General features: G+C 32.3%; 1 protein-coding gene across 1 annotated transcript in view; it reads left to right on the top strand.

The window, feature by feature from the left end:
• The window catches only part of CADM2 (cell adhesion molecule 2), a 315,109-nt gene extending 300,700 nt beyond the window's left edge, over nucleotides 1–14,409 (top strand). Inside the window, exons 10-11 of the mRNA XM_028496901.1 lie at nucleotides 12,768–12,893; nucleotides 13,773–14,409. Of these exons, the coding sequence (XP_028352702.1) occupies nucleotides 12,768–12,893; nucleotides 13,773–13,891 (245 nt within the window). The 3' untranslated portion in view covers nucleotides 13,892–14,409. The remainder of the gene's footprint in view (nucleotides 1–12,767; nucleotides 12,894–13,772) is intronic.
• The last annotated feature ends 2,597 nt before the right edge of the window (nucleotides 14,410–17,006 follow it).

The following is a 17,006-nucleotide window of genomic DNA, read 5'->3' as shown; positions in this document are numbered from 1 at the left end:
TTTAATAATGCTTTTAATAAATATTAATAAGGTATTGTATGTGTTGTATGTGACCTTTGTATGTGTTACCTCATATGATTCACACAAAAGTTCTGTGTGACTCATATTACTATTATCTTGTGTTATATATGTTATATATAAAGCAGAGAGAGGTTTAATAACATATTGGTCACACAACTAGTGTATAAAGGACCAATAAAGGAAAAATATGAGAGGTTTACTTTCTACTTGAACATGACTTCCTATATTAAAAAAATAAGGTAAGATTCCAGTAAGCTTAAGATTTTAATATTTAAAATATGCACAAGCCTTTCCCAATGGTATGTGATAGTCTCTCCTAAATGGTGAATATAGAGGATATGTACATCATATTTTTCTGAATATACTCATTATTGTAACTGGGGAACTGGTTCAATGACTATTCATAGTAGTTTTAAAAACTTATATGAATTCAGTCAATATGACTATTATAATTATCACCAGAATAATCAATTCAAAAACAATAACACAAGGCATTTTGGCAGAATTGACTATTGATATTGATAGTACACACTTTAGAGCTGACTGGTTTAGAAGCGAAATTGTTTAGCAGCAATGGTATTATGTTTCTAGTGTATTGGCTCATAAAAAAATAAACATGTTTAATCCTTCCCCACCATTTTAAATGTTTATTCTTCCATCCCAATTATTCATGCATATGGATAGACATCATAAACAATTGGTATAGAATAAACTTTTTAGAATAATGTTGAGCATTATATTCCCACTGTCAAACATTTATTCTTATATTTTCTAAGTATTTAAAAAGTAAATCTTTCATGTTAGTGTTGTTTCCTCTGGAAGCATATTTAATGTAATTATTATCAGGTCAGCTGCCTTTTTTTTTCCAGTTTAGTTTAAGAAGATTTGTGCTTTAGTCAAGATTTTACTCTTCTGCAGAAATCATTGTGTATAATTTATTTAACCTCTAGTCTGCTTAAAAATACTTTAATTCATCCTCTTAAATTTACAGAGTACATTACCAAAATAGACATATGGAAATGTCATATACTAGTCATTTGTCTTCCTTCTTAATGGTTGCTCCCATTTATTTATTTTTTGTGTGTAGGCTGAGACCAGTGATGTGCAAAGAGTTAGGTATTGTTGACATTGATGGCAGAACAGTTCCAAGTTAGAAAGATATAGGCAACAGAATAAAAAATAGCAGCTTTTACAGATCACATAAATATAAAAGAAAAAGAATGAATTTGAGTGTATTTTTTCCTGAAAAAAAAAAACAACATAAAACTACAGAATACGAGGTTTTTTTTGATCACATAAATATAAAAGAAAAAGAATGAATTTGAGTGTATTTTTTCCTGAAAAAAAAAAAACAACATAAAACTACAGAATATGAGGTTTTTTTAAAACAGTCTCTAACCTTATAAAGCTATTATTTTCCTCACATCCTATTTACTGAGCACCTATTAGAAATGGCATATATGCACAGATTCCATATTAACTGATTTTAATATTTTAATAACTCTTTGAGGAAGGCAGAGCACATATATATACTTAATTATAGATGTAAAAACTGAAACCCTTAGGTCAAACGTATAGTTCTGAGTCTCATACTATTTCAGATCTTCTCTGATCTTAAGAGAAACTACTGTTTAATGCAGGTAAGTTTCACTGTGTGTCACATGCCTGATGGATAATATAGCAGACTTTTCCAAGGAACAAATAACCCCATGTATACCCCCAAACTTACGTTATTCTCACTTTGATCACTTAGAAAACCTTAAAAACCATTCCTCTCCTTCACCTCCCTCATGTTCTCACACAGGTAATCTTCTGGCAAGTTCTCTCCCCTTTTGGGTATCAGTGCTAAAAGAAGTGAAGCATTTTGTGAAAGGCCCTGGTCCTAATAGCTGTATTACTCTGCTGGTTGAGAGTCCTCTCTGTATTCTTAAAATTCGTCAGAGCTGAAAAATTTCCTCATTTGAGATAGTCAAGGTAATACTATCCTAGGTTCACAGAGAAAGAAAGATCAATGAAGTGAAGAGATTATGCTAGAACCTACTTTATCCAAAAATATGAACACTTGTGGAGAAAGTTTCTACTTAAATTTTTATCCTCAAGGACAAATGAAGTATCTTATTCAAGAAGATATTTTGTTGGGCTTAGCACATTATTAACTATTTATAAATACAAGTTAATAAAGTCAGTTGTTATGTCATTGGGACACCTATAAGTCATAACAAATGATGAGCCGGTCTTGAGGGGGTAATTCTCAGAAGAGGAAATCTGTAGCTCAATGCATGAAATTAGTGTAGGATGTAGCAACACCTCACTTCTGTACATCTGACAGTCACACTTTGCTTGGTGAAACATTTTATAAATTGATTATATCTCTAAGCTAAAAAACCTTGAAATGCCAAATTCAAAACGAAGCAAACAAACAAAACAGTGACTTTATAATTATTGTCAAAATCTTTCTGAGTAGGAAGTCTATGTGCTATTAATACATAGAAATGTGTGGTGGCATTTGTTGTTTGTGTGCTTGGTATGCAAAGAAATTTATGGTACAATAAATACATTTTTGAGAGGAAAGGATAAGTGTTAAGCTTGCTGGGATTTTTTCTTATTGAAAACCTATTGTATGATGTAGCATTAATTTAGAACCCTTGGACTGAGTACACATTGTTTATAGTAAAAAAGTATGTGTAAATCACTATACGTACACAAAGAACAATATATTTTCATGTTTTCTAACCTTTAGAGATTGGTCTTACGTGTTTTTGTCAGAAACAGTAATTGTACATAAAATTAAAAGATAACAGGTGACCTTTGAGTGAATATGGTGACATTTCTCTCCAGGGACTTTGCCAATGTCATATACTGTCAAAGGACAGTTTATTTTTCTCCATAAATTATGCATAACTATTTCTAATGTTTTACCATAGTGACCCTCTTTCTGAAGCATTACTCTATTTAAAGAGGGGAAAGTAGAATCTTAAGTACATAAAAATATTCTAATTTCATGTTAGAATCAAATTATCCAAAACATTAGGTACAAATCTGGATGAGTCATTTTTACTTAGCAGTAATTTCTAAAATATTTAGATATTAACAGTATTATTATATTTAAACAAATAATTTAATACCATGAAGGAGTAGCCATCCATTGCTCAGCAGAGCAAACTGGTATCTAAAGAACCCAGTTCTGTCTGGAATTCAGTATAAGAATTGAATATTATCCATTCACTCACTCAATTTGCTTGGTTCTAAGAACTGTGTAAAAGTGCTGTTCCAGCTATATTACAAGTGTAAGACACAACTTTCATCTTCCAGAAGACATATCTTTGGGGGAAGATAAAACTAAGGCAAGTGAATTAATTCAAGAGAAAAAACTTCTGAATGAAATAATTCATGGTTGATTGACATGGAGAGACTGCTCACTGTTATTTGGTTTTCGCATACCCAGAGAGAAGGAAGAATGTCTTACTGGATGAAGAAACAGCACCAGCAGGGAGGTCATTTAGCATGGAGGGGCATTGACTTCTTCTTCATGACAGAAGAAAAGAGAATACAATTGTGTGAAAAGATAAAACGCTAGAAAAAATTACCTCAACAAATTCTTGTTCTCAAAATAGGAATCATCTGACACATCTTTAAAACTGATTTTCATGATTATTTTTAAAGCTTTTCAAAAATTAATCCCAAAAGTTGCTTAGGCAAGCTGTTCCAGAGTTTATCAATCTTTTTATTAGTAATAACTATGATTTTTTTAAGTCAACATTTTATATGCACTGAATCAAATAAGCCATTTGTAATACAGAAACTAGCATAGATTACTCAATAAATTCTCTCGTTTAATCCTCACCCATCGTCAGACTCCCACAAGATTCATTTGGTCCCATCTCATGTTATGCAAATCTTCTGCTATTCATATCCCCCCCCCCATCTTTCAAATATTCAGACACTTAGAATGCTTCACCATTGTTATTACATAGAGTAAAAGTCCTAAAGGAGTCTTTCTAAAAATTGAAAAAGAAAACCTATATCTTTCTACATAGAAGTTTATACTTTCCAACTTCTTTTCCCTCATATAACTAACATTTAGATAGTGCTTACATTACAGTGTGTCAGACATTCTTCTAAGCTCTTTAAGTACAGTAACACATTTAGTCTTTGACAATCCTGGAAAATAAGAAGTATTCACATTCTAAAGATGAGACGGTTAAGAAACTTGCCCAAAGTCAACCTGATAGTAGTAAGTTGTTTAAGGTTTAGTATAAGCAATTTGTAAGTCCAGGATTTTGTGAGCAATTTCTTCTACTTGAAAAACTTTCACTGATTTCTGTGCTTCATTCTACCACTTTCCTTCTATTTATGTACAACATAATACAACATTGTTTCACCCCAATACTGATTTCATCTGATGTTCATGACATCATTCACTGCATCTTAACCACTGTGAAACACTGGTGTGTGAGCAGAGAGAAGGCAAGTGTTTGCAGTGTAACTCACTGCAGCAGCTATACAACACACAACTCAATTGCAGGTAACTCATGTAAAGGAATTGATCTGTTCAGTCTTGGGTGTTCTGTTTCTATGCAGGCCATTGGCTGGGGATAAGTTTGTATTATCCAGGCTTCCCCAAATCTATTTTCCATTGCCTTGAATTTTCACATAATTCAAGTGAGATAATACATGAAAAAGATCATACTCTAGTTTCCGTATGTCAGTTCAGGCTATAACAAAATACCATAGACCAAGTTACTTAAATAACAAAAATTTAGTTTTCACAGTTCTGGAGTCTGGAAGACCAAGATCAGGGTGTCAGCATAGTCAGATTCTGGTAAAACTGTCTTCCTGGTTTGCAGACAGCTGCCTTCAAACCTCCTCAAAATGGCAGATAGAGAGATTGAGAGAGAGAGAGAGAGAGAGAGAGAGAGAGAGAGATGGGGGGAGGGGGGAGAAGAAGCTAGCTCTCTGGTATCTTTTCTTATAAGGGCACTAATCTCATCATGAGGGCCCCCACCATCATGACCTCATTTAAACCTAGTTTTCTCCCAAAGGCCCCATCTCCAAATACCATCACATTTGGGGTTAGAGCTTCAACATATGAATTTTGATGGGGAAAAAACTCAGTCCAGAGCAGTTTCTTACTGCTTTTCTTTTTCTTTTAAAAAAAGAAAATCCTATTTTGAAAGTCTTAAATATCCTATATTAGTACATTCCCAGTAAAGAGATAGGAAATTAACTAGAATTGCTAAATATCACTTGATTGTGATGCAGAATAACTTTTAGGAAAACTAAACTTGAAAAACTATGTATGCTTTCTAAAGGTGATACTCCCAGTTTTACACTTATTTTTGTGAGTTTAATTTCATAATTTTTGAAACATTGCTGAACTGAAATTTCTCCACGAGTTTTAAATCACTTCTAAAATATATATATTTATTAATATAAACTCCAGAATGAATGCAGAATATCAATATAAGTGGCTTTATTGTTTAAGTGTCTGTTATCATACACTCCAGTATTATATTTTGTTTATAAAGTTATTCTACTCTGCTCTTGATTATTTGTCTTGACATTCCATGACTCTGATGGTTGTTACTAGGGAACTACAATTGGTGTCTTTTGCATAAGAAGCACTTGCTTCTCTTCAGTAATTCATCTTTTTCTATTCATTCCAGCTTTTCCAACTCTTCTATTTTTCAATATTAAATTTAATTCTACTCCTGAACTCTGCTATTTAAATTGTTTTGTAGATAGTTTTTATTAGATTTTAGTAAAAAAAAAAAGTAAAAATTTCTTAACCTCACAAATAGGTGAATTAACATGTTTGTTATAGTGCACGTCCTTAGAGATTTATCATTTTTAAAAATTATAATTAATAATCCAAATTTGGCTTTGAAAACATATTTATTTTAATATTTAAGGACAATCATTTTCTTTTAAAACTGGTCTCAGAAACTAATTTTAAAATATTTACATAAAATGATTTTCATTCCAGTTCTTACCAAACATTTTATTAAAATGAGAAATCATATATAATAAAATACTTATTGTAAAATAATTTTAAACTTGGATTAAAAACTGTGCAGTGTTTTTGATTTCTCCCTGCTTTGACCCTAGAAAGTTAGATCGTCTTTCTTTAGAGTTTTCACTTCTCATTTATGGAGACAAAACATGATAGACTAGACACTTGATGGTAGAAATCCCCAGCGATGATTTCAGAGATAGAATTATATAATTTAGTACTTCTCCATGTTAACATTTTTAAATAAAACTACACTTTAAGGTTATTTTCTACTCTTGTAAATATCAGAAATTACTAATCCTAAATATTTTTATGTACATGATTTTCTCTTCAGAGTCCTTTATTGAAAGTCCAGTAACCCTAACTGAAAGATGTTATGCTCAGAAAGGCTTTTTTTGTTTTTTCTTTGTTTTTTCTTGGCTGCACTGAGCGACTTGTGGGATCTTAGTTCCCCAACCAGGGATCGAACCCTGCAGTGGAAGCGTGGAGTCCTAACCATTGGACTGCCAGGGAATTCCCCCTCAGAAAGCTTTAATTCCACAATATTCATGTTTTATGCATTGTCAAGTAGAAAAGATTTCTAATATATTGCCAAATCTATTGGAATTTACTCACTCCCATGTTAACAGGCTAACTCCAGCAAGTCTTGGGCTAATGCTTGATGATGAATAAAGGCCTTTAAAGACACATGGTGTATTTATCTGAATGATAATGCAGACTCAGCCATATGTAAAGAAACTTCAGAAGGCTCCGAGCTGATCTCCCTGTGCTATGCAGCTGCTTCCCACTAGCTATCTATTTTACATTTGGTAGTGTATATATGTACATGCCACTCTCTCACTTGGTCCCAGCTTACCCTTCCCCCTCCCCGTGAAAAACAAATACCATAGGCTAACTCATATATATGGAATGCACTTCATCTTCTTATTGCTATGACAGTAGGAAAGGGATGAGAGAAAGGGTGTATGAGTGATTCCCACTGGGACTTAGCCATTTAAATTATGTATAATATTATCTCTTCATTGTTCAAGTGATCCTTATCTGATCCTCAATCCTAGTCACTTGTTTTAGATGCTAAGAATAGAAATTAATTAAAGACAGATTTTAGTTCTAAAAGTTATTGGGGAAAAATAAAATGCGTAACCAAAAATGTTAGTTTAAAAAAATACATTTACAAGTAGACATGCAAAGGAGCATCCTCTATAACCATATTATCTATGAAATCTTAAAAATCCTAGGACTATATGTTGACTTATTTTTTTGATGAGATGAAGGCTAAAGGTTGAAATCTTTCCTTTATAATTATAAAAGTATAGGCAGAACATTCATGACTAGGGTCAAATAAATATAAATGTTACAGATTGCTTTCTCTGAAAGTAGTATTTATATATATAAATGCATTTGAAACCAGTGAAAATATATTCAATAATGAACATGATAAATTTAATTTATCTAAAACAAATTCTAACAGATCAATTTGTCTTTGTATAAATTGTACAAAAAAGGGGGATGGACTGCATATTATCTGAGACTCTACTATGAAAGTGAAGATTTTAGGCAAAGTATACAAAATCAATGAAATCTTTCACCAAGAGTGATCTACATCTCAAGTGTCTTTCTCCAATCCATCCACTATGTACAGATATCCTATGATTCATATATCGGTTACAAAAATAGTTTCTGTAGCTGCATTGGTCTGCAGCATTACAACTGAGCAGGAATGAACACCAGCCTCAGAAAAGAGAATCTGTCTTCAAAACATCTCAACATTAAGAATGAAAATAAGAAAAGAAAATGTAAGGATGTATAAATAGAATTTAAAATTCAATTTGCATCCAATGAAAAATTTTGCAATAAAAGAAGAGAAATAATATATGCTCACCAAGAAAAACCATTTTTTTCCAGATATTTAAATGGAATTATTATACTAAAATGAGGAAAATATTATCAAACTATCACTTTTTATTGTCAATCATATAAAACAGTCTTTAAAATATCTACTAAGTAAGAACAGAGTGGGATTAAACAGAGAGTGTAGCTAAACCAAAGTCACAAACAGTAACAAAACCCTTTAGGAAGAAATAAAAAGGAAAATCTATGATAGAAAATCAGATCATCTAAACGGATGATAAACTTAGGAAATATAACTAAAACAAAATGTAATTTAGTAAAATGATTATAAAAATAGGAAAGAATGACATATATGCAACATAAAATATGGAGTTGCTACCAGTGCATAATTGGATTTTCCAAGAAAGAAAATGGAAAGAACAGTTGTTAATCAAAAGTAGAGTAGAAAAAAAGAATTCTTAAGCCAAAAAACAAATGAACTTAATCTGAATTTAATAAAAAAGTAGGTTTTCAAATGAAGTCAAATTCTGACTAGAGACAAACTACAAAATATATTCAGCTAAAATATTAAAATATAATGGAGGAATAAAACAAATATTCTGATAGCAATCATGCAGAAAATGCAGGTCATTTAGCAAATTGAATGATTTCAGATTTATCTTGGAGTAGAAGGAGGCAAAACAAATCCAAATGATTTCAGATTTATTTGGTAGGAAAGGGAGGCAAAACAAATTGTCAAAACACTGACAAATTGTCTTGTATTATTATTAATTCAAAAAGATAAAAACCCGGAATTCTTTAGCCAGTTGAGTGCTTATTCACAATAAAATAATACTCAGATATTCAAGGTTCAAGGATGTTGTTATCATGAAATTTTCTTTTTTCAAGATGTGTGCTTCATATGATCAAGGGGTGATGATATGAGTATCTTTACTATCTAATTTTAGATAAGGAGAAGCTGTAAAAGGAACTGTAGATATCGAGATGAGTAAAGAGACCAAACAATGTCAAAAGGAGGATGGTAGCTAGTCCATTTAAATTTTTGATGCATTTCTGAGATCATCGGAATCAGGACAAAATTGTCATTATTATTCACAAAGCAGTAGAAAAAAGAAAATATAAAACTAAGGAATTTTGACAGTCAGGAAATAAAAATGAAAAATATGATCTTGACAAGTACTAGATATAATGCTTTATAAAACAGAGTGCAAAATATGAATGGAATAAAGAAAAAGGAGTCATAAAGTTTAATGAAAAAGTAAAAATATTTTAAAATATTAAAATGTTTCAAAATATTAAATATTAAAAATATTATTTTAATGGGAAATAGCATTAATGAAAATATGTAGGTCCTATATCAGAAAACTACACAATTTACTAAAAGACACTAAAGATTTAAATAATTGAAGTGTCATACCATTATCCTGGAAAATGCACTATAAAAAAGAAAGCTATCTGTAAATTAGTACAATTCCAATAAGCAATCTGTTGTATTTTTGTTTCTTGCAAAAATAGTCTGAACCTGATCTAAGACTTCTCTGCCAATGCAGTAAAATGATTTTTAAAACTAAAATATTAGCCTAGGATTGCATATATAGACCCCTCACATGGAATAGACTAGAATATGCAGAAACACATAAAATGGGTAGACATTTAATTTATGGTAAGTGACAAAAATATTGATGAAAGAAACAATGTGGGAGACAACGGTCTGTCACAGAAGAATTAAGTCATATTTTATGCTTTAGCCTCACATCATAGACCAAAATACATTTTAGATAGATTAAAATAAAATAATAAAAGTGTTAGATGACAACATAAATCTATATGTGTATAATCTTATGATGGCAAATGCATTTCAAATCATGATCCACAAGTCAGACCTCATAACACAAAACTTTGATAGATTTGATTACATAAAATAGTAAGACTTATCTATGGCTGAAAAAGACCAGAAATGAAGGATATATAAAAAGAAATTGCTAAAAATGTTCATCTTTTTATGGAGAGAGCTGTTAAAGCAGAAATTTTGAATGGAAAAATGGTCAGGCTGATTAAATAGGCATTCCAAAATTAATGCATTAATATGGGAAATAGTATTTAGACACATTTATGTTAACTTATAATTTACTAACAGAAAATATTTAACACTTTTCAATATTAGATTGACAGTTTTTCTTTTAATTATAGTATCTGCTGGTAATAGTATATGGGAACTCAGGTGCAGTTGGTGGAGGATGAATTTGTACAGTGCAATATAATTTGGCAATGTTTATCAAAAGTATTTTTTAAATGTTTGTATCCTCTGATCCAGCAATACTACTTCTCAGAATTTACCTTCAGGAAATGACAGGTACAGACATACAAACAAGAGTGATTTTTCAGCTCCCAAAAGAGTGCTCAGTTCTGAGAGATAATCAGCAAATAAAATGGATATAATTTATGACTATCTGTATTTGGGAACTTGAGCAGGAGGTGGAATTTGAAACTGATTCTAAATTATCTAAGCTAGGAATAGGAATAGGGAATTCAGAGGCATGGCAGATTTATTTTTTGCTCCTTTTTTTTTTTTGAGATTTACAGCCAATGCCAGAAATTAAGGGAAATACAAGAAATATATAATAGAAAACTAAATTAACAATAGCTGCTGTAACAGATTTACTTTTTTTAATGCTCAGTGTTTTGAAAATAAAGCTCTTTTTTTCCCCTCAAGCAATTTGGCGATGCATATATTCTTAGTTTGGCAATAATTTTCTTCCAGGTGGAGAGTCAGTGACCCATGGCCTGACCTGTTCTTGTGGTTCTCTTGTTTTCAACTTGCATCTCCTGAGATCACTCGGGAAGGTTACATGTGGGAGGCATTTATTGGCTGGGCTTTCCTTCAGTTGTCTAAAACACAAATCACGTGGTTAACATTCAACTGCCAGTGAAGCTGGTAAATGTCTAGCTCTGTTCACTGAAAGAATAGGAAACAAATTTGTTATTAGCTAGAAATCTCTGCCCCAATATAGCCTTCTGATCACCAAATATTTTTACACCTTCATTTTCTCCCATCAACCATTGCTAAACCCTGTCCAAAGAGATAACCTCAAGTCCCATCAAGCCACTGTATCCAACTCAAAGACCAAGATCCTCAGATATGCACAGTTCTCTTCATCATCTCTGGATATGTTAGTCCAGGCACAAATGAACCAAAACACAAGTTTCAATGCTTTTCTCCATCCCATACACAAAACACAATGATAGAACAGATTCAGGAAAAGCACTCCTTTAGATAAAGGCTCTCTTTTGGAAATAGAGGAAAAATGGGAAACACTTGAGTAGTCACTGATCCATAATAATTATGAAAATTATGAAAATATGCCAGAGTGGCATGAAAAGTTCCCTCCGCCTTGGCAATAGTTACAGTTCTATGAAGAAACTAGATTCTCTTCTGTTCATTCTTTTTTGCTTCTTCCAATGCTACCTTACAGGAAGTTCAACCTTGTCAGTCATACTCTGTGGCCACATCAGAAGTGGGTATTTGGTAATATGCCCTCTATGGGGACTACACGGCTTTTATAGGACACTTCTTGCTTTCACCAAGTTTGGGAGTCCAGAGGTTGTTTGATGTTTCAATTGTCAGACTTTTCTTTCTTTTTCTTTTCTTTTCTAACTAGGTATATGCTTCTTTGGCACAATAGTTCCATTAAAAACACAGTAGACTCCTAATCTATTTGTCAGATTCTTGTGCCTGTAACCACACTTTTAAGACTTTCTGAAAGTGGAATTGCCATGCCTAATTTATTTCTTTACTTTCTCTCTCTAAATCTCTCCTGTAAGCTATAAGCAGCTCCCATGAAGTTATGCACACAACAGACTTTGGAAGATAGGCAGTACACTTAACCTGACTTTTGCTGTAGGGCTGAGCCTTAGTACGTTTTGTTGCTCAGAACCTCAGTTTTATCTCTTATTGTGCAACTTTTATAAATAGTTGATTTTCCAAACTTCTGAGTACTCAAAATGTGGGGCTTTCTTTGATCTTTTGATTTCTGCTTGAAAACTGGCCATCCTCTACTGGTCTCAGCTCTTTCCTATAATATCTTACTAAAGGCAGAATGTAAAAGTCTATTATTAATGTAATCTTTCCAACCACTTCCTTTAAAGTTACAAGTGCAACAGGCACTTAATCCTCAATATTGAGTATTCATCTTCCTCCTTCTATCAATAACACAACACAGTTGGTAAACCCCCTTCTCCCTGAAGTATGATCTTCCCTTTCATCAACTAATGTGTACTCTCCAGGATCTCTTCCTACCCCACTTTTCTCTCCTTCTCAGTCTGCTCTGCTGGATGCACTTCTTTCAGACTTTAAATATGGGAGCTTTTCAGGTTTCAATTTTCAGACTTCTTCTCTCTATCTATACTCTCTCCCTTGGGGAGTTCATCAATTTCCTTAGTTTTAAATAATATTTATATAATGGTAAATACCAAGTTATAATCTCTAACCCCAGCGTTTCCTATGACATAATTGCATTTTTTAAATGGTGTAGTTGTATTTGTCATATTAAAAATACACACACACATATTTTCAGGTGGAGAAGAGGAGAAAGAAAGGCATGTAACTATACAAAATCATATATGTGTATTTGTTTATCCTGTTTCTCCCTTAAAATGTAAACTCAGTGGCAACAGTAATTTATATGTCAAATGTTATATTCTCCAACATTTTGTACATTATAGGCACATAATAAATATTTGTTGACTAGATGATTGGTGTAATACACATTAATAAAATTTTATTTTAATGTGCTAGTTTTCAACATAACTCATTCTAATGCAGATATGTACTCTATGTCTAAATAACACACTAACTAGGACAATATTTTTTTCTGTTTTCTAGATCCCAATGCTCTGGCTGGCCAGACTGGCCCTGATCATGCTCTTATAGGAGGAATTGTGGCTGTAGTTGTATTTGTCACTCTGTGTTCTATATTTTTGCTTGGACGGTATCTGGCAAGACATAAAGGTAAGTTATATTTAATAAAGCATTCTTACATTTGGCAAAAAAAATTCTAAAGACTAGCTTCATCATGAAATATTATGGGAGTGCGTGCGTGCGTGCGTGCATATGTGTGAGTGTGTGAGAGAGAGAGAGAGAGAGAGAGAGAGAGAGAGAGAGAGAGAGAGAGAGAGACGGGGGGTGAAAGAGAGAGATCTAAATACTAAGTTATTTCAGAGAATTCTTGATTATTTTATTCAATTATTTTATTCAAAGCTGGATTGGCTATCAAAATAATACTTAGCCAGTAGCCAAAAGTCACAGAGTAAATCATTGGCTCAGAAAAAAAAAAAAAAATGGAAGCAAGTTTGTAATTTATCTCTAGGACTGAAATTCAACTCTAACATTAATCATTTGGTAATGTTTCTATTTGTAAGCTTATGGACACACACGTGGCCATATTAGTGAGGAAAATATGTAATTTTTCACAATGGGCTAGGTAGCAAACTATTGATATAATCTACTTTTAAATGGAGTTACCAAAATAAATGGTGACACGTTTGATGTGATCATTATCAACATCTTAACAAAGGGCCCTGATTGCTACAGCTGCATGGATCACATGGTCTGAAGCCATCATTAAAGAAATCAAAGTACTCATTACCCATTCCAGTTTGGCTGTTGCCTCTAGTTAACCTGACCACAGCTTCATCTACAACATATACTAGAAAACTGAAAGAAAGTGTGCAACTTTAGAAGGGTGAGTTGTGTGGTTTCTTACGCCTCAGAATATGTTTCAACATATAAGAAATCTGGCATAAGTTTCTTCCTAAATGAATGTAGCTTTAATACTGGCTATTTTACCAGTCTGACAGAACTAACATATTTTTCTTCCAATACCCACAGGAACATATTTAACGAATGAAGCTAAAGGAGCTGAAGATGCACCAGATGCTGACACAGCCATTATCAATGCTGAGGGCAGCCAAGTAAATGCTGAAGAGAAAAAAGAATATTTCATTTAAGATCCAGGCCGAGATTCTGAATTTTACTTACCAGGCTGGATGCTGGAGAAAACTGGCTATCATCTTTCAGAATTCATTTCTATCATCTTCTGCTACCTTTATTAACTTCCATACCGTACTGCTATCAATCAGTAGCCAGTGTATACCAACAATCAGCTGTTGAAAGCATCATTCTTTAATTACTGTACCATCCATAATGCAGGACATTTCTTACTGCCTAAATTCCACACCATTGCTCTTTTAACATACAGTGCTTGAATATACAGCCTTAACAATGTTAATCATCTCCTTGGATCATGATATTGAATTGTTTTTATACATTGAAAAAAATGTATGCAGAGGTTTTCTTCCCCTCATTTTTTGTCCCCTTTAAATCAAAGACCTTGTCAGTTTACCATTGGACAGCTTTCACAAGTAACAGGATTAAGTAAATACCTAATGTGCTTAAGTTCAATCGGATGTGAGAGGTTTATGATGTTTTCTACATGTCTATATTCAAAGACATGTTTTGGAAGCATATGCCCTAAAAAACAAAAACTGAAAAAAACTACTGTAGTATAGATTCTGGAATGTTTGAGATTGTACTGGTAAAGCTGTATCAATTCACTATTTAAAAATTTAGTATTTGATACAGGAGCCATGTATATGGATTGCAGTCAGGACATGCTATCTTATATAATTATACAGATCTTACCATTAGGTTATTTTAGCTTCATATACCAATAAATTGTTACAAACATTTTACTGTTTTGGGAATCACAAAGATTTCATTCATTTCTCTAATTTGATTCTGTAATTTATTTGCTCCACAAAGACTCACCTGCCTAAACAAAATTGAAATATCCATAGGGCACAATTTTGAGACATTTTAGTATCTGTATATAGTGCATATAATAAATCCAATTAAACATTATTTGATACATATTTAACTTTTTTGGCTGTAGGTAATTCAGTCATGAGTAAGCATTTTCTAATGTCCATTATATCCCTTTAGATATTACTTAAACCAATATTATAAGTAGGTAACATGTATTAGTATTTTTGTCTGTATGTCCTAGCACTGTTCAACAACAAATTTTTCTAGTTCTTGTTAATTTTTATTTGTTATACAATGGAAGCACAATGTTATAAGGAAAGGTAATTTTAAGCTAACAACCAGTGCACAGCCTCAGGTTTTAAATTACAACCACAGTTGAATAATAATCTAAAACTAAACTCTTAGTTTGCTAAAAATTTTCAAATTTTAATTTGGCAGTTCCAGAGCTGCTTACCTATGTTGGTTTGCCAAAAAGAAGTGTTTAAGATATGTTTTCTGTATAAATGAACTAATTCTTTATATTAAATTCCTGTCTATGCATTTTGTGAGGTACAAACTTATGAAACAGTGAGTGATAGAGAATTTCTGCCATGCTTTTAACTCCAAGGTGAAAGTCTCTTTCTCTGGATTATTTCTGAAATTTTGGTGTATTTAACCATTAAGAAATGCTGTATTCTTAAATATGACACAGAGTCAATCTAAAGTCATATTATTTCTCCTAGTAAAATACGATACTACTAGATTAGTGCTCATTAGATTTACTATATGCTAAAGATTAAAAATCCAGTTAGATAAAAATTATTTTCCCATTGACAAGCACTGCACCTTTAAGAAGAACACACATATGACAATATGGTAGCTATACTTGCGACGTCTGAAAGCATGATGGCCTCTGGTTTTAAAAATATTATCTTGGAATTTATTTTTGGGAAATGAGAATGGTTGAGTATGACATCATGTATTAATATCAAATGAAAGACAAGGGTGCTGTATCTTAGATTATTTATCAGAAAAGTATAAATCTTTTAACGACAACGTTAGAATTTTTAATTTTTTTTGATCGTTGAAGCATATATCTTGTTGATTTCTTACAAGAGAAAAAGGACGATGTCAGTCAAGCAGCACTTTTCAGAATATACAAAACATAAATAATATGATGTGGTTGAGTGTTAACATAATAAATCATATACAGTATGACATTTTAAGGAAATAAGTCTGCATTGATGTGATTGCATGCTTGTTTTTACAGTTCATTCCATACCATCTGTGGAAAAATGCAATAATATGTTAATATAGTATGGTAGTTTGAGAGAATCAGGTAGGTGCTACTAGACACATTGAAACTAGAATAGGTTTATAAAGTGTTCATACCTTTCAATGCATAATCTTTAGAAAGATTCCACAAAGCAAAAATTCATCCTGTTATTACAAAATGGAAAGGTTCTTATTACAGAAGTAAGTTGTATAAACTGCATCATCAATTACTATTTAGAGCCTAATTTCAGGATGCATTTACAAAATTGCTACTCTTCATCGATGTTGTATTTACATCCCTCTTCATTTCATCTGTATTCTACTTGGCTCCAACTGCTAAACTGTTGCCTAAATAACTCAATCATTATTTATAGCACTGCAAAATTAGAAATCCAAAATTGGTTGCACTTCAAGACTTTTGACTCTTTTAACCCTTTACAGTAGTATAAAAACTCATTGGAACTCTGTAAATGAAACTAACTGGTATATTATGATTTGTGAACTCTAATCAAATATTTTGACAGTTAAAATAGATTTGAATTAGGTATCATTTCAGTTACTGAAAGAAAACAGCAGTGATATTATATTTTCCTATCTTAAAAAAATTTTTTGATTTTCACCAAATGAGATAAATTGTAAAAATTCTGTTCATTTCTAGAAAAATCAGAAAAAATATGAAATAAATTTCTAAATGGACCATGCGAATTGCCATGACTGAAACATGCACGCTTATATGCCCAGAGAGCCATAGCCACAGAACACAATGGAAGGAGTGTGCACACACACACACCCTCCTAGTAGAATATGGAACATTATTCTTTACCAAAAGTAGCTCTTCTCTGCCAGTGTACTATTTACAGTGTAAATTGCCCTCCATCAAAAAAGTGTAAACAGCATTCTTTTTTTCTTGTTTCCATTTTTGAGTGTCCTAGATAGAATGATTATCAAAATTAGGAAGAAAAAGGAAAGTTTGTGAGTGCAAGGGTGTGTGTGTGTGTGTGTGTGTGTATGTGTGTGTGAGAGAGAGAGAGAGAGAGAGAGATT

This window comes from Physeter macrocephalus, chromosome 1, assembly GCF_002837175.3.
Source record: "Physeter macrocephalus isolate SW-GA chromosome 1, ASM283717v5, whole genome shotgun sequence".
NCBI classification, from domain to species: Eukaryota; Metazoa; Chordata; class Mammalia; order Artiodactyla; family Physeteridae; genus Physeter; species Physeter macrocephalus.
Note: the sequence above shows the minus strand (reverse complement) of the source record. Positions and strands in the feature narration are given on the sequence as shown.